The sequence below is a fragment of the Dromaius novaehollandiae genome, chromosome 1 (assembly GCF_036370855.1).
Source record: "Dromaius novaehollandiae isolate bDroNov1 chromosome 1, bDroNov1.hap1, whole genome shotgun sequence".
NCBI lineage: Eukaryota > Metazoa > Chordata > Aves > Casuariiformes > Dromaiidae > Dromaius > Dromaius novaehollandiae.
This window is the reverse complement of record NC_088098.1, coordinates 13,294,244-13,320,653: the sequence shown is the minus strand read 5'-3', so window position 1 is coordinate 13,320,653 and position 26,410 is coordinate 13,294,244. Positions and strand designations below refer to the sequence as shown.

The following is a 26,410-nucleotide window of genomic DNA, read 5'->3' as shown; positions in this document are numbered from 1 at the left end:
AACATGTAAATAACAATTTTGTTTTTAGATTTTTTTGCGAGGTATTCAGACTTAGATGCGAGCAAAAGCAGATTTCTTTCAAACTGTTTGGGACAGTAAAGAAGCTAATGATTGCCTGAATTCCATAGTACGTTGAAGATTTCACTCACAGTTGCAGCTATACAGTATTACTTGTCAGATTTTTTTTTTAAGTTTTCTTCTTAATCATACTTTAGTTTCAGATTCTGGAGTAAATGGGAGAGCAAATGGGGTCTGACACATTAATACAATACAATCTTTAATTTTTATTAATTTGGAAATATTATTTAATTCTTAATTTCCAGGCTATTTTCAAAAATTATTATAGCTTATATACAGAAATGTAAATATATTACATTTTTGAGGATTTGGTAAATCTAAGTGAGGAAGAGACGATGTTAATAGAGATTCATCTTTACAGTGATGCACAGACATTTTGCTAAAACAGCTTTGTTAGTTTAAATCTTCATATTTTTAATTGCTAGAATACGTTATTTTGTCACTCCAGGGAATATCTAATCTAGAAGGATGAATTTGCACTAGCAGGGGGTGTTTACAGAGGGTAAACATGTGATATGAATGCCTGTAAATCAACAGGCTTCACGGTGGAATCAAAAAGACAAAAATCTAAACCAAGAAAGCTGAAACTGGTTTTGGCCCTTGGCAACAAAGAATGAGTGGTACGACAGGATAAATTTGCTTATTATGATCACAATATCATTTGGGCCACACTAGCACAATATCATTAGTTTTAATACTAGAAAGAATGTGCATTATCTATATTAAAGACATTATTTTATAATAAATAATATACTCCTAAAAATTCAAATGCAAGTAAGTGCACATTCAAGCATTTAAAAATATAAATTAAGACAAAAAGTAAACAATTAAGACAGACCAGCTTAAAGAGAAATAAAAATCCATATATCCATGATTACAAATAAATACTAGTGTCATGATTTATGAGCATAGCTTCTGATCAAAATACTGAGAAAGAAGCTCAAATACTTTTAAAAGAACAAGAGGTATCAACCCAGTCTGATCAAAAAAAATCCTGTCTTGTTTGACAAAGTAAGGACAAACTGAAAAGTTGATTTCTTCCAAAAAAGAGGCAGACTTAGTACAGAAAGTGAGCTTGAAACATAGCAGATTGCCCCTCTTGAAATGAGCTACAGAACCTCAACTGTTTTCTACCTTCCACTTCTTACTGATGGAGTGTCTTCCACTTGTGTCTTCCAACTCCAGAGCTTAAAACAACCTTTTGATGAGGACAGACATGGAAAGGAACATTCAAACCCAGTTTCAGATTACAGCAATATGCAGTTTCCATGCGTCAATATCTAGGCAACTGTGAAGTAGCACATGTGAAAGTTATTGCAGGCTCCAGCATTTTATCATCCTTAAAAAGAAGAGCAATACTTAACCAACCAATATCTTAGCTTAAGAAAGGAGATTGTCAGATGAAGGACCATTCCTCTCTTTATACATGTACAATAAGGGTTAACACCAATGAGATTCACAAAACTGATTTTATAGATCATAAAATGTTCAGTCTTGCTTGTTCCATGTATAAACTTACACACATGGTGTTTGAAATGGGCTGACATGCCAGCACTTACCCCAACTGTAAAACAAGACAGAACTCTATCACAGCAGAACTCTTTTTTCCCAGTACCTGTACCTCTAAATATCGCTAAAGTACATTTTCTAGTCCTGTTCTGGCCATTATATATGTACATATTTTTATATGTATGTGCATGGATAACCCTAAAGATTAACAATGGAAATAATATCTTACCTTCCATCTCTATCCCAATCATATACTTCTACTTTAATTGTTCTGAAACAATACAAAAACAGAAAGAAAATACTTTTAAAATGTACCAGGATTGACTTTAATATTTATATTTTAAAAGCATATGCATGTAATCAACTATGTCAAATCCAGAAAGCAGAATCTTCCAGTATGGCACAGAAAACAGCAAGTCACTCAGGTCAACTAATACATGTTAATTAAATTAATAGTAAAATACAGCTGAAATTGAGGAAACAATTAAACTCATTAGAAGTTTAACCAATATAGTTTTGCTTGCTGTATTTGAATTTGCTGTATTTTTCTGTAAGAGACACTCTAAACCTTAAAGAATTATTAACATTTTTAAGAAAAGTAACAAAACCTTTTTGTGAAGGTTTCTCTGGAATATGCTAGTATCTGGAAAAGGATACCTATTGACGGGCAGATATTTGAGAAGTACAGAACTTCAGAAGATAAAATTAATAAACAGCACAACACACATTAAAAGCAATGTTCACAATACAAAGTAATGTACATTTAAAGCAGTAAGGAAGCCTAGGCCGTACATTTTAGTTCTTGAATGAAAAAATCTACTCTGGACCAGAATAAAGCTTCAATGTGGTACACAGCTCAGTACTGACCTGTACTAAACATTCCACAGCGGTGAAAACTGAAAACAGTGTGTGATCCTCACATGATTTTGTGAAGGCTATACCTGTGACTGCAGAGGAAAGAAAACTGTGGTCCTTTAAATACTGCACTTTTCCTGCCTTAAAATTCCATCCTCCTCTTATCCCACAGTAAAGAGAAAAAGGACTCCCATAACGATTCCGATATTAATAATTCATGAAAGCATCATGAAAGTGTTAACAGTAAGAGAAAGGATTCAGAGTCAAAAGAAAGAAGAATTTTCATTTGAGGAGAAGTGGAAGCTGTTAGAACTGATTTATTTCATAAGCCAGTTTGCAAAAGAAAAGGGAACAATATGTACAAAGATGACAGAGACAAAAATTGAGTGCTCCTATTTAACACTTCTTAGAAGGCAAAGTTATTCAATATTAATAAAACCAGTAAATTGAAATTGTTAAAATAAATAACTTCTTTACAGAACATATAATTAACCTTTGGGCCCATTTTCCGTAGACGGTAAGGCCAAAAGTTTTGAGCAGCACAAAACAGAATTTGACATTTATAGAATAAAAGATATTTCCAATGGTTACACATATAAAAAATACAAGGACCTAATTTTTTTTTCATGGCATAAAATAATTACTAATTAACATGCTTTCACATAAACTTCTCTTAAAGGAAAAAGATAAAGTATATAGTGGTTCCATACAGTTTCCTGGGCATCCATCTGATGTATCTGCAATGGTTACTGTGTGAATCAGGATACTGAAACAGTTTAACTAAAAGTATAACCCAATAAGCAAGGTCATGTACTTTGTGTTACTTTACATTATTTATGCACTTACCGAACACATGTAAGATTATACACATGTAAAAGCCGAAAATGGAAAATGATGTTTCCTTATGAGTAAAATGAACCTCTGAGGACAGGTATAATTATTCTTGTTTCCAGGATGACAAGCAAATAGACAAGTCTGAAAACAAAAATCTCCCAATGTAAAGGATCAATCTTAATTTACATAGTTACTTGAAGAGAGGATTCCTTAAAATGCAAATGCTACAGAGCATACCAGCACCACAATCCCTAATGAAATATAAGTTAAAATAAGGAAAAATATATCAGGATGGAAATAATATATAGATTTATCTTCTTTTACTACAGAAATTATGTATGTATTATTTGATGAAGTAAGGACAAATATAGATATATATAAATAAAATTAAATTCGATGAATTGGTAACGAACCCAGCCAGCATCGAATGAAGTGAAGCCTGGGATAGAAAAATAATGCCTCCAAGATTACAGTCTTTTAAACAACGATTGCTTATTTTTATCCTTCAGAACACTGTTCCATATGAAGTAAAGTCATCAGGTCTGTGGTATTATCAGAGGTGGCAGGAATCCAGGGAATTACTTTATAATTTGCTTCCACAGAAGCTGTCTCCCATTCTTCATAAGAGATATGGTTCAATTTTATTTAGTAGAAAGGGACTCTTTGGGGATAAGGTTGATGAACAGCTGAAATTATGTACACCAAGATATTCAAGCCTAGATGTGCTTCACTTTTTTTTTGTTATTCCCAAATAGGCAGAGAAAGAATCAGTTCTTCTCCAACTAAAATTTAAGGGCTCTGACCACACTGTTTGTTACATTTTATCCTTCTTATTTCAGTTTGGGGTGGAGTTCTGTTAGAATTCCAGTAGAATAAAGTGAAAGTTGCTCTGCTGTGGAATGAAATCAAGAACAGCTCCAAACCTACTTTATCCAAACAAATATCTGACCCTTGAAAGGAAACTGTTTAATTTAGTTAGAAAGGCAATATCACAAAGAGTTTTTTCACTAGACATCCATCATTTTACTTCCAGATTTCAGGGACTGTTACCATTAAGGCAGACAAGACACACTAGTAAGTTAAGACTTATGTAAGAGTCAACAGAACTTACAATTCAAATTGTCTTGCAAATCTGTGTTCAAATACCCAAATCATCTCAGAAAGGAAACCTGAATTAAGATAAATTCTTAAGATTATCAAGATAAATTCTTTAGAAGAATCCTGAGAAGTGGGATTTCAGTAAGAACAACTCTTCCTTGAGTAGAGCTCCTCTCTCAAAATTTATTTCATATTAAAAAGATTGATCACAGATCCTGAGTTTCACCCATTTTGTCTGATATATGCAAGGATATAACGCTAGGTATTAAAGGCCTTTCATATTTGCAAATGCTCGTAATTCACCCTGCACTACAGTGCTAGTATGTCTTAAAGGACCCAGTTTGGAGGGTGGTTTCTCTGTTTTAATTTAAAAAATCAAGCTCAGTCAAGATCGGGATTTAGGATGATTCTGTCTTAAAACTTTCATACAGAAAATAATAGAGCATAAGCACCACTGGAGAGCTCATATTGGGAAAGAGAAGTAAAAGAATAAAAATTTTAGAGATACACTGAAATTCCTGGTATGGCTGAAAAGATGTTGTATGATTATATCATTTAAGAAAAATGAAGTTAATTCTGGCCTTTTCGCAATGAAAAGTGGATAGAGCTTGCTCAGAAGTTTAAAACAGCCACTGAAGATTTACTCTCCCCAAAACGCAAATGAAAGAAGGAATAGAATGAATTCTGATATATTCTTTCAATGACATTATTCTCACCCTTCACATCACAGAACCCAGACAGCCAAAATTTGATCTGTGAAATTATCACGATCTGAAAGTGACTTTTGGGTTCCGTGTTTTTGTGTATTACCGTGCTGAATTTAGGAATCTAATCCTCACCTTTAGAAAGACCAGTTTTCAAATAAAGAACCCTTGAAACCTTCAGATGCTTCTTTTAAATCACCAGCTAATTTGAATGAATCTGACAGCTAAAGAATATTTCTTTATCTGAAGCATGATGATATAAGCAGGATTAGGGTTTCATGGAGTCATTTATTCATAAGGCATTCACTGAGCACATTATATTGAAAGCATTCAAAGTAAAATCGACAAGAGGAAACAGTAGTTGTACTGTAATTTGAAGTATGCTATCATACTTTGTAATTCTGTTTTGGAATGCTGGAGTTTTTTGAATATATCTGAACGACAGTATCTCATTTTTAATTATGATGAAAGCCTATTCTCTTTAATACAATAAATAGTGAAGTTGTCAGAGACTAGGCTCTTGAGCACTATTTTGCGTATGCTTGATGCACATGAATCCTTGTACACATTAAAAATTTTATTTGATTAGAATGTACTTACTATGAAATTAACATATTTGTATTGTATCTAAATGAAAGAGTAACCAGTGCTGTTTACAAGGATTGCAAAATGTACTACCCAAGAAGAGTGTTAGGAATGTAGGAGAACTCTTTCTCCTTTAATCAGTTTGAAGGAACACAACATCAAGTATTGAAATAGTATCGCAGATAGAATAAAGCAGCTAAGACCTAGTAGAACACACAAAGAATGGCCATTCCCCAAAAGAATGATAAAGAAATACCCATTTTCCTAGTAAAAAAACAAAAAACAAGTCAATTAGCTTTTGATGTTTTAATAAGCAGTTTATAAAGATTTATAAAGAGCTTTAAATTTATTACTGTGAAAGCACTCTGCTTAGCTTAGCAAATAGAAGTACTTCTTATTCTCCTGCTTCTTCATACTGACTACTGAGATTCAGTCAACTGAAGCACCGGTCAGTACAGGTTTTGGTTTCCGTTTATCCCCGGGCATTAGCTAGGAAGTTAAAAGAACATACCCCAGAAACACTAGGCTTTCATGGTAACAGCTGAAATAATTTTACTTTATGCATTTCACTGAGTAATTAGGTTGATAAAATAACACAATAGAGATATTAGAGACATGGCAAAAACATGTGCTGTTACAGTAACATAAAATGTACATGAACAAATGATAATTACGCAGATAGAGGCGGAAAATAAAAACTGAGGCAGAGAAGAAAAGTAACTACTTAAATTCCAATCTAAAGATCATTTCAAAGACTCACTTATAGGGAAACTGCAGATTAGTATTAAATATTACTTAATTTCTCTACATTCAGCAATACGTTTCAATAAAGGATTAGGCTTTGAGGATGGGAACACTGGATTAGGGTTAGAGGAATGCAGTACTACATTCCTGTTTTTTATCTTAATCAATAATATAAGTACCTTAAGTTATATAAGATAGAAAGACATGATCATATCATGTCATCTCAAGTTAGTAAAATAAAAACAATGTTTAGGGGTTACACGACATTCAAACAGTATTTTTGAATTGTTACCTTTGAAATGCAGACACGTACATTTTGCATCTTTTATGTTTTTTCTCCATTATCTTTCACTCAGCCTATGTAAAGCTGAATTGAACCTTGAGCGCATCTATCCACCTATCTGCCTCCCTATCTACTGCATGCAACTTAATGACTACTTCTTACTCTAGTCTTCATATATGTCCTTCACACTTCCTTCATTATTTTAATCTAAATACTATACTATGTGCTGCCAAAAGAATTAGGGCTAATTAATGAGTCTATACTTCCTCAGAGCCTTGCTAAAATAATTCTAGTACTCCAAATTTCAGGTAGCAGAGAGAAACTACCAGACATTTAATTGCTATACAGTAATAAAACCAGTATCTCAGTGCATTTCAAAACTATGAATGGTGACAACAGAACAAGAAGTCATCAACATGTAGTTAAACATTTTTTTTGTTGATGTTGTCCCCATTTTCCAAAGAGTCTAAAAATATCCACATGTCCTTGACTTAACTGATTTGCTCTGTAATGGTATTACTATCATGATTTTCAAAGATTTATCTGACCATGATGACAATAACTACCATATGAGTTTCTTGTCTGTTCATCTATGTACTTTAATGACTTTAATTTATCAGGATCTTCTGAAGTAAGTGTTTACCAAGGAAGGCAGATCATCAGTGTTTGCTTTCCACTAAAACATTACAAAAAATGCCTATGTGTACTAGTAACAGTGTCTCTTCTTCATATTAGTCTATCTTTCTAACTGTTCCTTTCAAAATGCTGATTAAATAACCTAAATGACATTAATAACTGAATTGCTTAGAAAATGTTGCATATAAAAGAATACATAAGTTAGAAAAAAAAATGTTAGTATGCTAAGAAAGCTTTGTCTATAGCTTACCGGTCATAGTCTCCATTGCACAGTGCTCTGACAGAGATCTTGAATGCCTGCCACACTGGATTTAATGTATTTTTTACAACTTCTGTTTTGTGGCAGATCGTAAAACTGTAATAAAAAAGGTATATTTTGTATTTATTTACTTCTTTTTTGTAATCAAACCGGGAATCAAAAGAGCTGAAATCTGCATTCACTGACACAACATACAAATAAAATCTAAGAAAAAAGAAACACAATGCAATCAGGGGAGAAAGGAAGCAACGAATACTGAGAAAGACAGACCTGTCTGAGAGCAATTTATTGTTTACAGAGTAGGGTGTTAAGCAACTTTAAGCCCCATTTTTTTTTTAAAAAAAGCAATAACTTCCACAAGATTACAACCATTCAGTGAGTTATTTCAGGCAAGAGCACCCTCCATCCCACTTGTTTAAACAGCCCACTGTACAGCCAGTAATCAGTCACAGATCCAGAAAGAAAGCAGTGCAGTGAAGACCTGACTCTTGCTTTGTGATTAAGAAACTCAGCCAATGAAATCATGGCTTTCTGATGCTTGTATCCAGGATTATTTATATGATTTAACCAGGGGCATCTCAAGTAAAACATATAAGCCTCTATGAGATCCTATGTTCACCTTCTCTCAGATAAAATATAACAAATTGTTTTAATGCATTCTGCTTTCTCTAAATAATGCAGAAATAAAATAAATATTTTGAAACTTTGGAAATGAAGTGTTCAAAAGGAAATAGGAGGCAAGATCACTGTTGAAATCATTACTGAAACTCTAGAGAAGATGTAACTAAAGTTCTTCCCTAGAAGGAATACCTTCTTTAAGCTCCAAAGGCCTAGTTTTTATCCTGGTTATTATTATGAAGGCCTGTCTGAAGCTGTGAGACAGAGAGGGGAGCACCAGCTCCCACAGAAGAAGTACTGCCCCTAACCTCCTGACAGATTCAGGAGACTAACAGAGAAAGTAGCTCACCACCCACCCCTCAGAAGGAAATGGGGAAGCATGGTACTCAAGGCCAAGTGCAACCACACATACCAGCATTCCCAATATTGCCCAGAAAAATTCTACTAATGACTTTAATGTCACAATGGAGCCATAACTCCTCCAGACTTGCAATTTAAGATATTCAGCACTTTTTCAGGAAGCTGTTCCTGTCGTCTGCCTCAGAGAGAAAAAATACAGGGAACAGACATGCATATACTGATACACAAATAAGTAATATAATTCATGACTAGCCTTTGGTTTGAGACAATGCTGTATGTGAGGACAACCAGTTTTCAAGAAAACTTAATCTGCCAACAGACCCCCACATAAGCAGTATGTCAACCAGAAGTTAGCCTGTCAGGTCTTAGTAGAAGAACAGATGAGACTGATCTACCTTAATGAACTAAAGTATGGATGTAGCCAACAGCCATCTCTAAACAAAATTTTCTGTTGTGAGGTATTTTCAAATTCTTCTATTTCCTAGTACTCTATCAAAAAGGTAAAAGATAGTTCCAAATTTTCAGTATGAAGAACTTTTACCTAAAACAGTTTATGAGCATTAGCATATTCTTCTACAATCTTTTTTGAGAATTCTATTTCATTTTAAGGCATGCTACATATTAGCAAAAGTCACAGAATTTAGTAATTTTTATTACTGTTAATTTTCATAGTGCTCCATCTACCATATGTTCAACTCTTAAAATCGCTCGTTGCAGCATTTGATCTGTTTGTTACAACAGTTTCATTTCAATATTGCATAACATGATATATTTAAATTCAACAAATACTAGAGAAGAAAAACAGCTCAGTCAAACAAATGTAAAAAAATGAAAACTGTATCACCAGCTATAAATATATTGCCTACTGTTAAGCAGCAGAAATACTGAACAGGCATCTATCTACCTGCCATCTTCATTGCTCCGATGAAATACAAGGAAAGGATCAGATTTCCCGAAGAAGTCCTTCTTGTCTAGTTTGTTCGCACAAAACTGCATTAGAACTGAATCCTGAAATGCGTAATATAGAAAAATTACATTTAGCATGCAATTTGCAAACATTATAAAAGAAACAAAACCAAAAATAACTGACTACTAATCATTCTAATAGAAAACAAAAAAAAAAGAGAGCTATGAGCCTTCTAGATGATCTCTACACATTCACATTCTTGTAATACACACACAGTGCACAGTTTGCACTACTGGAACCAAGAAGTTGTAGAGAACTGTAAAGGGAGTATAAAGCTCTAGACCAAAATGCCTCAGGATTTTTCTAGTATTTTCTAATCTCCAAAGTTGCATCCTGAGGGAAGTAGATACACTGGAAAGGAATGTGTATTAGAATTAATTTAAAGAACTGCCGTGAGACAGGACTAAGCCTCATTCATTCAATGACTTAAATCTGCAGCTGTCTATCTCTTCCCCCTGTAGAGCAAATGGCTTAACAGCTTGCTATTAAGTGTCTAGAAGCTTCCACAAAAGACCATGGAAGATACCAAATACACCCATTCTGACGATAAAAAAGGAGAAAAGTTTCTTTGCTGTGGCCAGGTAGGCTGATAGGTCACACATGGTCATCCTTTAGGGCAGAGTCAAGATAAGAATGCCTGAGAGGTTATAAATGCAAGACCTAAAGACAAACCTGGAGACTCACTAGCTGACTGAAGCAGGGCCTACGGCAAAGATGATGTTCCAGAAACAAGTCTACAGGTACACTGGCAGCAACAGAAGGACAAATGAAAGTATGGCCCACTGCTGAATGGGGGGGACCTGGTGAAAAAGGACATTGAAAAGGCTGAGGTACTAAGTCATCTTTGCCTCGGTCTTTACAGGTAAGATTTGCCCTCAGGAATCTTGGGCACCTGAGACCAGTGGGAAAGTCCAAAGCAAGGAGGACTTAATCTTGGTAGAGGAGGATCAGGTTGGGAAACATTTAAACAGACTGGACATTCAGCAAGTCTGTGGGACCTGATGGGAGGCACCCACGAGTGCTGAGGGAGCTGGATGATGTCACTGCAAGGCCACTCTCAATTATCCTGGCATTCAGAGGAGGTTCCTGAGGCCTGCAAGAAAGCAAATGTCACTCCTGTCTTTGAGGAAGGGTAAGAAGGAGGATATAGGTCAGCCTCTCCTCAATCCCATGGAAGGTGATGGAGCAAATAATACGTTTGGAAATGGTTTCCAGGATTAAATACAAGAAGATAACTGAGAGTTGTCAGCATGGATTTATGAAGGGGAAATCATGCCTGATCAACCTGATAGCCTTCAATGATGAGATGACTGGCTTGCTGGATGAGGTGAGAACAGTGGATGTTGTTTATTTTCCCTTCAGCCAGGCTTTCCACACCGTTGCACATAACATCCTCATAGACAAGCTGACGATGTACAAGCTAGATTAAGTTTTCAGTGAGGTGGACTGAAAACTGGCTGAACTGCTGAGCTCAAAGGGTTGTTATCCAGGAGCACAAAGTCCAGCTCTGGCTGGTCACTAGTGGTAGCCAGTCACTAGTGGTGTCCGCCAGGGGTTGATACTGGGGCCAATACCGTATAACATCTTCATTAATGACCTGGATGATGGGACAGAGCATACCCTCAGCAAGTTTGCTGATGATAAAACACTGGGAGGAGCAGCTGACTGGCCAGACAGTTGTGCTGCTATTCAGAGGTACCTCAATAAGCTGGAAAAATGGGCTGAGAGGAACCTCATGAAGTTCAAGAAAAGGAAGTGCAAAATCCTGTGCCTGGAGGGGAATAACCCTGTCCACCAGCGCAGGCTGGGGAAAGACCAGCTGGAGAACAGCTTTGCAAAGAACGACCTGGAAGTCCTGGTGGACAACAAGTTGGACATGAGCCAGCAATGTGCCCTTGAGGCAAAGGCAGCCAACAGCCTTCTGGGCTGCCTTAGGCACAGTGTTGCCAGCAGGCCAGAGGAGGTGATCCTTCCCCTCTGCTCAAAACTGGTGAAGCCACATCTGCAGCGCTACGTCCAGTTCTGGGCTCCCCAGTGCACAAAAGACATGGACATACTGGAGTAAGTCCAGAAAAGGCCCAAAAAGATGATTAAGGGACTAGAGCATCTATCATACGAGGAGTAGCTGAGAGAGCTGAGATTATTTAGACTCCAGAAGAGAAGGCTCAGGGGGAGCTTATGTATAAATACCTGATGGAAGGGAGTAAAGAAGCCAGACTCTGCTCAGTAGCATCCAGTGGAAGGACAAGAGGGAATGAGCACAAATTGAAATATAGAAACTTCCACTTAAACATAAGAATAAACTTGTTTACTCTGAGGGTGATCAAACACTGGAACAGAGAGGTTGTGATGTCTCCATCTTTGGACATACTCAAGACCTGAACGGACACAGTCCTGAATAACCTGCTTTAACTGACCCAGCTTTGAGCAGGGGGCTTAGACTAGACAATCTCCAGAAGTCTCTTCTAACCTCAGCAATCCTGTGATTCTAAAAAACTTTGCCATTCTGAATACAAACTATAGAACTCCGGCAAAAAACTCAGAATATTAAACAAGAAATAAGCATTTGAGCATCTTTAGGTAAGATAATAGTACAAAGAAAGTATGCTACAGCTGGTGACAGAGTGCAAGAGACTGCTAAGACTACATGCAGGAGAGCATGACAGACACTGAGAAAGAGAGGAGAAGAGAGAGCGCAAGAAAGAGAGACAGACATTGAGTCCCAAATATTTCATAAGCTCCTATCACTGATTTTGAACCAAAGTGATCATACAAGTGAATTTTGACTGGGGTGAATCTGGAAGAACATGAAAGCCTTGGAAGGAACCTAGCATTTGTCCGCGTTAAAGCGAAAGAAAAAAAAGCCCAATCTGATGATGGGCTTAAGGGCGTATATTTGTCACTTTTAAGTATCGTGTTACAACCAGAACAGCAATGTTAGTCTTGACAGAGAAACCTAGAGTACTAGGAAAAAACAGTCAGTCGTCTAATAAAGACAATAAATGCTCAGGGTAATGGCAAACTTGTCCCAGGTATGGTTAGGTAGTGGTTACTGGTATATTTCTGCAGCAAAGTAAATAAATTATATATCCATTTTATCATCTGACAAAGCATGAACAACTGGGTCAGTTCCTACTTCCAAAAGTCTGAATCCATGTAAAACAAAGGCGAAAGACTGGCACTTTTCACGATCATATTTATCATTTGTACTAGTAACACAGGAAATTCCTGCTGTTAAAACCCTTATATAAGAGAACTCAGTGCCAACTTTCATGTTATCAGATTTGGTAACTTTGTATTTGCCGATATATCCTCTGGGAATGACTTACACAGACTAGATATCAGGTAAGTTAGTAAAAAAAAAAAAAAAATTACTATTAAATAAATAGAAAAAATTAACAGCTTATTACCCTGTAAAAAAGCCAGAAGTTCTATAAGACATAAAGCATTACCTTTGGTGGCCACCAAATTTCATAAACTAAGCCCCACAAACAAATCCCTTCAAGCCTCAAGATACTTTTGCAGGTTAATGTAGCTGATCTTATATTCTCCAATTCATCTGTATATTAACACCAAATGCCTGATACTGCTCTAATAATTTAAGATTTGCTATCGTGTTATTGCAAATTCTTCTAAGATGCACCTTACAGCCTTGTCCAATATATACCACACATTGACAATCTCCTCAAAACTCCCCTTCACACATCAATCATTCTTCATCAGCCCTATCTATAATTCTTCCTCATTCTTCTTTCCACACTCTATCCCCCTACGATTTATGGCTTGCTGCTAGCTCCTTCGGCTCTGGGAAAAAGCTGAGCTAGCCTAGCCCCCACGTGCTTTCTGAATCAGTAAGCTCTCTTCCTTCCTCTTTTGTCCAGCCCAGTCCTCCAGTAGCCCTGGGAGGGGGGGAATTGGTGACTCACCTGGGGCAGGTCATGACCACACCACATCTCTTCCCTTAACCAGCCAAATTCCCCAGTTTGCCCTATACACTGAAATACTCTTTTGTTTTCTATTTAATACATAGGCACCTGCTATTAACAGGCTGAGGCAGTCTTCATTTTCTTTAAAGAAAACTGTTTAAACTTTTATTTTATGGAGATTCTTTTAAATATCTTATTAACATTTTCCAATAAACATTAATTTCCTATTTCTAAGAAAATATGATTCATAGTAAGCATAAACTTTTTTATTTATAAGGTTAAAAAGCCAGGATTTTACTCTGATGTTCATGCAACATCAATATCCCGTAACGGAAATGTAATTCCATGACTGAAACAGATGGATCTTTATTAAAATGTGGAGAATAAGATATTAAAATATGATTAACTATTTTGGGAAACAAAGCCTAGACTTAAAAATCATTTAGAAATCAGAAACTTGATGTTTCAAATTGTCCTCTGCTTCTTTCTTTACTATCTAAGAGTAACCAATAGGAAAAAAATACCGTTACAGATATCATAAAATGGCAATTCATACACTGTACTGTTGACAACCTGGTCAGTTTTAAACCACAGAATCATTTTATCTTTCCAAAAGGAATGAACACACACTTACTCGGCAACAGCTCAGTTCCTCTGCTGTTACTATAACTGTTCCACATTTCTTCCCAGGAATTCCTCTGCAAGAAGAAAAACAAAAAGTCTATCACCTCAATACCTTAATATCATTTTTGAAAGTTACGACGGACAAAGACTAACATAAAGTAAGTTTTCAAGTAACAAAACTGATTGCATACTATACAGTTTCACTTTTCTCTCATTGGTCCTGCGTAAAAAAAGTTGTTTTATCTTAAGTGAACTGGTAAATGAGTTGTACATTCTTTTTAACTGCTATGAAACAAGTTAATTTAAACCTGTGTAATTTCAAAGGAAATAGCACAAAAACTTAAAATGGGATGAGATAACTATTTTCAACCCTCCCACTGACATTTAGAGACAATTCTACAACTTACGGATCTGTGAAAAGCTTCCTTTTCCAAATTTCCCATAAACAAAATGTCAAAAATAAATTTAAAATGATACACCAGTATTATTCTGCAATGCCATTTACTCTGAAATGCTTATCAAGGCACATAATATTTCTACCTTTACCCCCTTCTTGAAAATAACTAAGTATCTGAATAAAATTACTTTCCAAAAGGCATTAAGATAAATTGCATTTTCAATTTGATTATACTTTTTAGGTTATTCTAAGAGAACTAGAGGGCACTCATGTTCTTCTGTTACGACAAAACATCAATCTAAGAACTTACTGTTGTTCTTATTGTCACTTAGTATTCTCCTTAATCCTCAGGAGCCTATTTTGAAATTGTTTACAGTCCTGCACTTCAAGTAAGTTCAGCAAGACAGTGGTACAGCAAAGCATTCCAGAAATGAGTAAAGTGAGGCAGAGGTTACTATATAATTTTAACTTCTAAGTAACACTATGCCATAGTATCTGTAACCTGCCTAGATGAGAGAGGAGAGAGAGAGAGATGGGAGAGAAAGAGACAAAGGGAGGGGAGTTAGGGAAGGGCTGTGGAGGGGAGAAAGAAAGAGAAAAGGAAAAGAATTGGTAGGAAAACAGTTCTTACAAGCAGGTTAAAGTTTAGAAATTAGGACTAGAGGAGCAAAAAATGATGCAAGATTATGCAAGGATTTTGTAAGTTCACTGAAACTTGTTTACAAGTTGATGTTGAATTTTCTAAGTAATACATCAGGGAATGCTGCTTCTGTACTGCTACAGCCATTTGCCAATAATCAGAGATACATGACTCTTATCCTGGACCTGGTATGCTTCGTGCAGCAAGGAAGTCTGATTACAGAAGAAAAATCACGTACATGGAAACTATTCAAATTATGGAGGTCAAATTTTTAGTGAGGATTTAACATATATACAAAAACTCCCTGTGAGACCCTTCCATTTAATATATCAAGCCATATTACTTTCAGATTAATCATTACAGAGCTCATCCTTCCAAGTGACAGGCAAAAATTGACCAATATTACCTTGAACATGAGGATGTAAGAGTTCTATCTATTTAAACCCAAAATGGGGCACGCTGCTACTCTTCTTTAGCTTTAGGGAATCTGGTCCTGAGCTGCAGTGAAATTCATTCTGTAGCACTGAAGTGACAATATAGTGTTTATCTTCAGGCAAACTGAATTCTCAGGGTAAGATTCTCTGGAAAAGGTTATGGGTTAGAGTTTGTGAAGTATAATGAGGTAATCTATATTGCATATCCATTGTCAATTCTGTCTAACACTCATCTGCTGGTTAGAGTTTGTGAAGTATAATGAGGTAATCTATATTGCATATCCATTGTCAATTCTGTCTAACACTCATGTGCTCGTTACCTGATATTCAGATACAGAAAATATGCCAGTCTGGGTGTGAAGAGGGTGGGTGCAAACTGAATAAAGGAAAGTAAAATGTGAGAAAGACCTATGCATCAGTGGGTCCTACTCTGGTGTTCTACACTGATTACTTCTGTTTAAGCAGTTTAAAATGCTTTGCTGGCAGAAGCTGTTAGGGCACACGGTTCACTTGAGGCCTCTGATACTATAAGCTATACAATGAGAGATTTTGCCTTTATAGCAAATGGAAAGATGCCCAAAGACAACAAAGTAACTGCACTGTCTTTGAGGAACACAGAACTGTTATGGGAATTGAACACAAAGCCACTATCAAATAAACATCCACATGTCTCTGGATAGACTATAGCCTTGAGGAGTGACTATCCTCTCCTTAGAACAAGGGATTCCACAAGACTGAGACATCGCACCTACAGCACTAAAGAAATTCAAAAGGACACACTGAAGACCACTTGGGCCTTAAAGACTGAAAGGAGGACCTACCCAGAGTCAGTGAAAAAGTCAGAAAAAGAGGACAATTTTTCCAGGAATTTGAACTTGAGAGGGCAAATGGAGTCTGTAATTTTGCAAGCTGAAACTGCAGTGAGGCAGAGAATCTAACATTTTTTCAGACCATTCCAAAATTTACAGTCTTATCACTGAATTTACAGAACTAGCCATCTGGCAATCATAACCACAGATAAGAAGACAAGTATATAGAAGTCCTTATTCCACGGTTCAGAGAGTTTTCTATCAATTATGTTGGCAACAAGATGACAGGAGAAATAATTTTCCAAAATAGGCCACCTGGCTCCAGTATGTCATTAACAGGCTATGGCACTCATATGTGAATACCTGGTGTAGAATGCTCATTAAACTATGCAATGGTTCTACCTTCTCATTAAAGGGAATCCTGAGAGTGCGCTTAGCAGATTCTGAAAGACGTATTGCTCAGAATGGTAAATACGACTAGTATCTTCTATCTAAGAAGGCAAAACATGCAAATATCCATTTCAGGATGATTTCCAGGAAGATGACAGTCTCTTGAGGAAAGAATGCAGCTGCACCACTTCTGAAAATAGATATATTTGCACCTCATCCTTTCACGCTAATACAATTAGGGCATGCAAGGCCAGGCTGGGTTAATCTTACACATAGTGCTTGTCGCTTGTCTTGAGAAGGCAGTTAATGAATCCAGTAACCCAACAAGTAAAGAGAGTAAACATTACAGCCAAAATGACAGCTTCCCCATTTCACCTGTCCTGTCTGAGTAGCTTTATTTTTCATGAGAAATTAGCCAGAAGAAATGTTCACCTCTGCACCTGGCCAGTCTGTGAAATAAAGTGTAGCACTAAAGAACTATGCTGTTGAAGTCGAAGGCTCAGAGTCACAGGGATAACAGGGTAGTGCAGTAGTATATAGGGAGACAAAGTCTTCTGAGGCAGACTGCACCAAATTCAAAGCCCTTTACAGTATAAAAAACTGAGAAGGAGGTTCAGGAGATATCTTCACATCTGCCACTGGCTTCAAGCTGCTAAGGCATAATCCACTGGTAGACCAACAAAACTGCAAGTCATGCCTGTATTGAAGGCAAAGAAGAAAAATGTGTAGGCACATAAATCTTTATTCTTGCTTTCACTGCAAAGTACAGACATGGTATGTGTTTCAACCTGCCTAACAAACCACTACAATGGTGACCCTCCAGGCTTGAGATGCTTTAAATCCATTGTACTGAGATGGAGGACAAGCATATCCTCTCAAGAGTAGACTTTTTAGGAGAATGTCCCCTGGTAATGAGCAGTCTGACTTGGCCTTGGCCAGTTCATGGTGGCCATGTGCTCCTGGATCACACAAGGCTTTTGTGGATTTCTAAAGTAGATATATCTAAAAATTAAGTTTCCAATCCGTCTTGCTTTCACTTTGAAAAAATGTAAGAATTTACTTGGATACCAAAAGGAAGATGGAATTCAACCTTCTCAAGTCACTTAAGTACAAAAAGTGCTACTTCGGTAAGGTAGCTGACTGGAACCAGAAGAGCACTGAATGTTGTCTTCCTTATACGCCCACGAGCAGAGAACAGAAAAGGCAAACTGTTAATGAACTCTGGCAGTACCATGGACAGAAAAAGTTCTCCAACCTCAAGTGACAGGACAAAGAATATTCAAAGTGTGAATATGAATTTCATACTAGAGAGCTAGTCAAAGCAGTCAATGGAATTCAGAATGCAATTCACTGTGGCAGTTAGCATGCAGTAGGCCTAGTTGGCGTAGCTGTTAGCATAAGCCTGTGAACCTTCATTTAAGTAGAAGTAAATAAAATACAATCAAGCTCTTTTGCAAAAAAACCGGACAGTGTTTGTGTGCTCAAGAAAATCAACAGCCGAGCTATGCAAACAACCTGTTCATCATCAAGAAGTGTGAGTATTTTCCAAAGTGTCCAGAACAAGCAGACTGTGTGCACCAAAAATGCCGACAGCTAATCAGAAAATGACAGCACAATCTGAATGGACTAATCATTAACAAGGTATCCTCTGCCCAACTCTGTAACTAAGAAAACTTAAGAATGTTGGGGATAACCAGAGTATCTGAAAGACTCTGCGGTGGGGGAGACCCCATGACCTTGCACCAGGATCCAGGACCATCTCTCCAACCTCTGAGCAACCCAGGGAGTGGAATAAAACCCAGGGGACTCCATTGCCCCGCCAAGGTCTACACATAGCATGGCTGGAACTGCTGTGCTGACCCACTCGGCTTCTCTCTTGGACCACATCATCTCTCCAGTGGAACAGGGAGATCATGTAAGGAATCCTAAAGCTAATGTGTCCAGCTTCTCTCCTGGAACACATCATCTCTCCAACAGAATAGGGAAGTGATGTAATTTGTAGAATTCCATACATCTGTGATTAAAGTGTTTTGGTATCCAAATCCATTTACCATCCACACTGTCATTTGGTCGTAAACCATGGCATTCAACTACGTTTGGAGGAGATGGTTCAGACTCCACTGACTGTGTTGACTACATCAGCAGTGACTATAAAAGGGAGATTACCACAGCTTACTTAGGGGAAGATGGCTACACTACAGAAACCCATATTTAGCCAGATGAATCCTACCCAACTTGTCTGTATTAGTCTAGAAGGGAAGTGTGCAACTCATTCAGAAACATTTGAAGCTATTTTAAAACAAGTAGTTCGCACACTGCCTGCACTGCAGTACATGCAATTCCATTTGGACAAGCAAGGTAAATCACCCAAAGATTCCTCCTTATTTTGGCCCTTCAAGTGCATTCCTTGCCCTTACAAGCACCACTAGCTAACAGTGTCACATTTTAACCAAGCAATCCTACTCTACATACCTGCTGTTCTGAAGGTTACTACTTAATATACTTACCCTCAGGTCTATTTCCTGGACAGGTTTTTACAAGTTTAACATCCAAGATGGGATTAAGTGGAGAAAAACAAACAGATGTTGTCTAACAACAACAACAACTTGCTTAAATTAACCTTTTTACATGAATGTATTAGAAACCTGATCAGCTGATTCTTTGGTTTTTTTGGTCTTGGTTTTTTGAAGTAGATAGATAACGATTAGTAGTTTCTTAGTGTTATACTATAGCCACAAACTATTAAACAGTAATTTAACATCCATAATATTGGTGCCATCCTTTGGTTTTAGAGTTTTTTTGTTGTTTTTTTTACATTTTACGTTTTTAGCATTATGTTTTATAAAATATTTATTTTACTGCAAATAACTTGTGACTAGCTACTGAAGTTGAAGGACAACTTAAGAGTTACCAATCATCCACAAAACTTAATGACAACAGAAGATGACAAAGCCTTAAAGTACCTTTTCTGGGTACTTTTTCAAGTCATTTAAGTAAGTGATAAAGCAAAGTAGTACTAGTTTTAACAAATATTATATTACTGTGTGTATAGTTCTGTTTTCAAGTTTAAATAGCAGACTTGTAAGAGTTTCCTCAATCACACTGCAGATACTGTAACCTTCCTCACACCCAGCGCTGAAGCTTTTATTTACCTTGAAAATGAAGTAGTTCCCAGTGTGCACAGTCCCACTACCACAGAGGAGGGGGAAAAAGGGATGTGTAATGATAATAATATAACTGTTCTTGTCTACAACAATTAAGTCCTCCATTTAAAAATGAGTAATATTATAACTGTAAAGTACTGGCATACTGGGGGTTTACCAGGCAGTTGTCATAAAGACTGAGTCTGTAAATACTGCGATCAAGCATCTGGACAATGCCTGAACTCCAAAGAATTCAGCAAAAATGAATTCACTATCAACCTTAATTCTAAGTATTAAAGAGCACATGAATCATATTACTAAAGCATGTTGTAGAAGTAATGATCATATCACTTAGAGCATTCAGCAAGAGAACTAATAGTTTACAATTGCTTCAAATGATATTTGAATCATCTGCAGTTGATTGTAAAATAGGGAAGCCAAATCAAAGACTTATTTTGATAAAATACTATGAGAAAATGTTTCAGAAACTCTTTTAGAAGTCTTTTCATGTTACTAGCATTTTTAAATATAAACTGTACTATAAATGAGTCTTGGTTAATAGCTGAAATTTTTCTTTGTACAAAAGGCAAATGATCGGAAGAAAGACATTTACAGACAAAGTCCACATTAATGGACTTGAAGGGCATAATTATTGGAGTGCCTCTCCACAAAGCAGTGTTAACCAATCCCTAATATTTATGATTCAAAAGAATTTGTTTCAGGTATGCATAAGTCTCTGAAATTGCATTAGTTTAAATCCCTTTAAAATATTTTCTAAAGTTAAAATATAATTTTACAAAATTTACTACTTTTTGTAACAAAAATATTTTATTTAAAAGACTTTTAAAGTTTTTATAAGAACATTTAGATTGAATTAAAAGACTAGAGTATTTTTAGAATAAGTAACATAAATCTGCTTTTAGTTTATCAATTTGAATTGTCTGTTCTGAACTGTTATTTAATGTAGAAAAAGACTTTTAGAAACAATTATTTTTAAACTGAAATTATTTTTAGAGAAACATGAAGCTTAAGATGCTTTTCCAGCTTACACTTGCGTTGAAGTTTTAAAAATTTGAGAATTTAATTGTATTTGAGTATTGAGAAGAGTTCCTAGGATGACAGTTGAGAGTTTCCAACTTACTGAAATAAAAAATGATAGTTATCATAGAGAGTTCTCTCTGAAGATGGCCACTGTTTTCAATACCAAGCTGTCAAGTTTAGAGGTACCTCCACGGAAATCACCAAATTCTTTGATGCAGTCTAAGGAAATGTTAATTTTAGTTATTTTTTTAATCAATGGTATTAAGTTCTTTATATAAACAAGAAAAAATGTCTCTAATAAAATCTAGGAGAAAAGGCTACTGCTGGCATGTTTTGGACACTGATAACAAAATATTTACTTCCGAGATTTTTCACAGGACTACAAAACTATTTAAACTACTGTTTAAGTTTGGAGTTGGCAGGAACAGGATACAAAATATGCAGATGAAAAGATGGAATAGTGTGTAAATGATACTGACCAAAGATACATATAAAAAGGTCACCTAAACATTAAAAATGGGTAATTAGGTTAAATATAAACATAGAAGAAAAAAAATTATGAGACGAGAGACTTTTTAAAAAAGAATTATATATTAAATTAATAACCTTTCATTAATATAATTTGAATAAGGAGTTTTCTTGTATTTATATTTATGCTAAAAAAAAATCTAAGGTTAACCTGGATTTTGGAGATTGTTGCACTTCATCCTGATCCTGGTTCTTGTTATTTGAATACAAAGTCCCAACATGTGTCATCTGTGGTGTTTTTACTGAAGTTTGGTAATGAAAAATATTTTCAAACAATTGACAAATGTCTACTTAGTGGTCATGTGGAAGACAGCATATTCAAGAAATACGTACAAATTCATCTCTTCCCTGAAGAATCACACAAACATTCAACTCACACATTACTTATTATTCTTATAAGTATATAAGGCTTACTAACTCTGAAAACTTCATCTGCACTTACAAGGAAGTCAGTGATGAGGGAAAGCAAACAAAATAACCCTAGAATATTATTCATGAATCACCCAGTTAAACTGGACAAGAAGAACACTCCAGCAGACAGAGTAACCAAATTGAGGAACAGCCACTGCAGTGCAATCACTGTTAAAAAAAACAAACACGAAAAAAAAGCTCAAACCAAAAAAAGGTATTACCATCTAAAGAAATGTCCAACTATGTCTTTAAATGATTGTTTTTAGTGTGTCATACCCAAACTTGTAGTATACATTTAGATTACAAATTAAATTGTAAATTATTTTTAATTAATGGAACATATTTTAGAATAGAGTATCAAGTATTGTTACAAATCAGGTATTGTTAATACAAATATCTTAAATATTTGTATTTCCCTATGAAGAACAGTTTGCAAATATCAAAACCTTCTCAGCAGGAGAGAAATCTGTTGATCATATGCAAGTGTTTGTTAAATTTAGCAGAATAAATAGAAAATACCTGATACTCTGGATTACCTGATTGATTGGGAACTGCACTATCAGGAATAACAGAAATAAAAATAGGAATTGGCTTTGAATACATAGTAAGGATTTTCTTTTCTGATGCTTCAATAAAACTCAGTAATGCTTTATGATGTGTTAATCTGCAGAACTGAATGTGTTTTGGTTGCATTATTCTGATATGGTATCTCAGTGCTTAGTTTGTTATACGCTGTGGTACACTGCTCAGATAACAGCATCTGCAACAGCATCCCATGTGATCTTAAGGATTTTTATAAGATGCATTCAGTACCAAAAGATTCTATAAATGTTGAGTGGTATTGATGTAAATGAATGGCTATTTAAACCAGTTGAGTGGTATTGATGTAAATGAATGGCTATTTAAACCAATGGAATAAGGTACTCTATGCATAGTGGGGCGGGTTACATAAAATGAAAAGGTAGATTGTATTACTTGTATTATAAATGGGCACATCTAAGGAATGGCCCTTTGCAGCTTTATTCAAAATAACTTCACATTCATGGACAAGGGAAGAAGTTCTGAGTATAAAAGAAAGGATGAACTTTTTTAAGGGAAATTTTGCTTGTGTAAGTGCCTCTTTGATGCTAACAGAGAATATCAATTTTAACTCATTTTCTGTTGAAGTAAAGCTGTGATTTTATTTAATAATCCTGGTATGATTGGTAATTACACAACAGTTGAATTCTGTGATCTGCTAACTATTATTGCCTTACCAAGGACAAAGGATTCTAGTAGATTTAGATGATATAATATCCAAATATCCTTACTTAAGTACAAAAGAAGCAAATATTCTAGAAGAAATGAAATGACAATTACATTTCAATGCAATCATTTAGACACCAAGCGCTCTCAACTGGAGAGGACATACTTCCGAGAAATCGGAGATGAAAGTTATTTAACCTCTCAAATGAGGTAGTACTTGTCTACTCACACTTCAAATCTACAGATCCTTTGTGATATGGATTCATTCAATCTAATGTCTTCATCTGGACAGATATGATGGCTGCCCTTCTTTGGCAAGGAGTCAACACTGAGTGAATTTCAACCACAGATGGAAATTATTCAGAATGTAGCACTGAGCTCTAGCTCTGTGTATAGTATAAAAAGGTTGAACAACCCTAGCTATGAGCATCTTAAAGACATTCCTAAGTACTTAGGTGAAGTTCCTCAGAAAATAAAGGAAAACAAATATTAACAACATTATAAGTATCTACATTTTCCCAGTTCTTGAAACCATCCAAAAAAATTAAAAGGCACAAGCAAGATGTAAAAGTTTAAGAAACATCAGGGTTAAACAGTGATTTCACATTTTCACAGAAAGGTGATTTATCACAGAGAATCCTGATTTCAACTACTTAAATATGACAATATACAAATTCAGACGGTAGCCAGAGAATAAGCACTCACGTTAAAACACCGGGGATACTTTTTTTAAGAAGCAGAAGTCAATTATTTAATCTTATCAATGACATAAGCGTAATCAAAACTGTTTCTATTTCAAGGCCATTGCAAAACCTAAACTGACAAGAATAAACTATTTACAAAGTAAGAAAAATATTTTAAAGAATGATATATTCAAACTGTTTCTAAGACAAGATGAGAAGCTGACAAAAATTTTGGATGAGTCAACTCTTTCGATAATTGCCTGAATTGAGATTTAAATTACGATAGTCCATAAAATAACTGACAATTTATTTTCTCTTAGAAGTCCCACCTATCAGCTCTGTATACCAAGACACCTCAGAGCAAAAGAAAAAAACTCACCTCACGAAGCAGTACGTATTCATGCAAAATTCAAGAACGATATACTTACACAATTGATTTTTCCAGTCTGCTTCCCTGTGATCCAACTATCTCTCCCAGAGTACAAAACATCTGTCCCAAAAAATCCTGAAAAGTGGTAACATAAAAAGCTCAGAATTAGTATTTTGCATGGGAAAAAAATTGGTTTCCCATTCACCAAGGCTTTTTACTAACCTAGAGCACATCTATTGAATACCATGCCTTAATAACTTAATTATGCAATAATGAATTGTAAAACAGACTCACTATATATATTTTATATAACACTGGATTACATTTACAGAAGTAATCCTAATTTACACTACACTGCAATTAAAGAAGTAATCCTAATTTACTGTTTTTATATTTTCTTTTTCGAGAACAAAAATGAAATTGAGATAGAAAAATTTAAGCATTAGGAACATGACTGCTTCTTTACTAGACTTGAGCAATTTAATAAATTTTTCTTTTATGAAGATATTCTACACTGATTCTACCATTTCTTAAAGGTTAATGATAGTGACAGGAATTCAAGCCAGTGCAGGATCTGTGTTAGTATGCTGAACTGACAACTACTGGCAAGCACTGCTTTAATAACAGACTACTTTTGTGTTTTATAATTAACTTATCTCACTAAAAATCAGGCAATCTTCGTATTCCATCTCCATGTAACATAAGTGCATCTTGCTTTGCTGGTAACTACCGTACAAGATTCACTGATTAGGACAAATGTACAAACACACACTATGACAAAAAGTAAATAACTATTAACGGAAATATCCAAAACGATATTTAAGAGCTTACTTTCTTAAAACGATGAGATAAAATATTTTGTGAAGACTGTAAGAAGTCTTAAGGAAATACAATTATCAACAAAACAAAACTTCACAAGTGGTGTACACACACACACACACGTATATATAAATTAAATACGGACAGTAACTAGATCATAACAGAAGTACTGAGGACCCCACACTTGAGAAAGCTATGGTTTTACTGGGAACTGCAAGTGCCTGGCAACTGTGATAGTGTTTCCATAAAGATCAAGTCTTTTAAAATGGCTAAAATTCTTAAGAAAATACTCAGCTACTCTTTCATTTTTAAAATCAACAGGCCTGACATATTCTAAAATACATTTTCCATATGGAAATCACATATTCAGAAATATTCTTTTTTCCCCACTGAACCTCATATTAGTTTACGACAGAGCTTCTAAGATTAATACCTATGAAGTTCCACAGTCTGTTATTCATTACAACTGTTTATTACTCTGCATCTAAAATGTAGAAAATAAAAATCTGAAAGTTGCCATGAATGTGTCTAAGGCAGCCAATTTGACTCCCTACTCTTAACGTAACTTCACCTCTTTTATCTCAATTGCTTCTGATTTTGCCAAAATTCAGTCACTGAGATGGAAATTCTTCAGGCTGGCTTTTTTTAAATCCCTAAACTGTTCAACTATTAAATGAGACTGACCAGTATTTCCAGAGGAATGGGCCAATGGTTACTTTTAGGGAGAGGCAAAGACCTTATTCCACACCAGGAGACTACACCTAACACATAAGCAGTCTAGCTAATCTACACAAACACTGTCGGCCTGACATTTCTTGGAAACATCACGCTTCCACTGCATGAATACAAGTAAAGCTCTGCTCACTTCCTACCTACTAATTGCCCATTCTTAAAAGCTATGGGAAAGAGACACAAGAAGCTGGTAGCAAAAACAGCAGTTCAAACCAACGTTGAACACTCGAGGAATAATCTAGATTAATTACTGTGGCTGAGGTAAACATTTCTAGCTACCATCTTTTGCAGTGTTCTCAGAGCCTTTTTCTCCTTCATGGTCATAATAGCAGAGTTTGGATGTCCTCAGCATAGAGACCGAAGTCTACATCAACTGTATACACTTCCTCCTACAGACCACGGAGGAAAATAGATATTTTTTATATTAATGTCTATAGGAAATTTTCCTTTTATGCTTGAAGATTTCAACAAATTGCCTCTGTTGAAAGAACAGGATCTAATGTGTTAGGGTATGGCTAGGCTGTATTAATTAGAACGTAATAGGCAAATACATAATTCAGGATCTACTTGAATAGTCTTTAGAAGGACACTGGCTTGTTTTCTCATTGGTTTGTTTAACCATAGACTCAGCAAGCTACTCGAATTTTCTATTCCTGTTCCACTAACCAAATAATGAAATCTAGGCTAC

The 26,410-nt window shown here is 35.7% G+C and overlaps 1 protein-coding gene across 1 annotated transcript in view; it reads right to left on the bottom strand.

Annotated features, from left to right (window-relative positions):
* CPNE8 (copine 8) overlaps positions 1 to 26,410 on the bottom strand; it is a 112,022-nt gene that overhangs the window by 47,917 nt on the left and 37,695 nt on the right. Inside the window, exons 6-10 of the mRNA XM_026095383.2 lie at positions 24,230 to 24,306; positions 14,091 to 14,154; positions 9,468 to 9,571; positions 7,577 to 7,681; positions 1,817 to 1,858 (exon numbers count right to left, since the gene is read on the bottom strand). Of these exons, the coding sequence (XP_025951168.1) occupies positions 1,817 to 1,858; positions 7,577 to 7,681; positions 9,468 to 9,571; positions 14,091 to 14,154; positions 24,230 to 24,306 (392 nt within the window). The remainder of the gene's footprint in view (positions 1 to 1,816; positions 1,859 to 7,576; positions 7,682 to 9,467; positions 9,572 to 14,090; positions 14,155 to 24,229; positions 24,307 to 26,410) is intronic.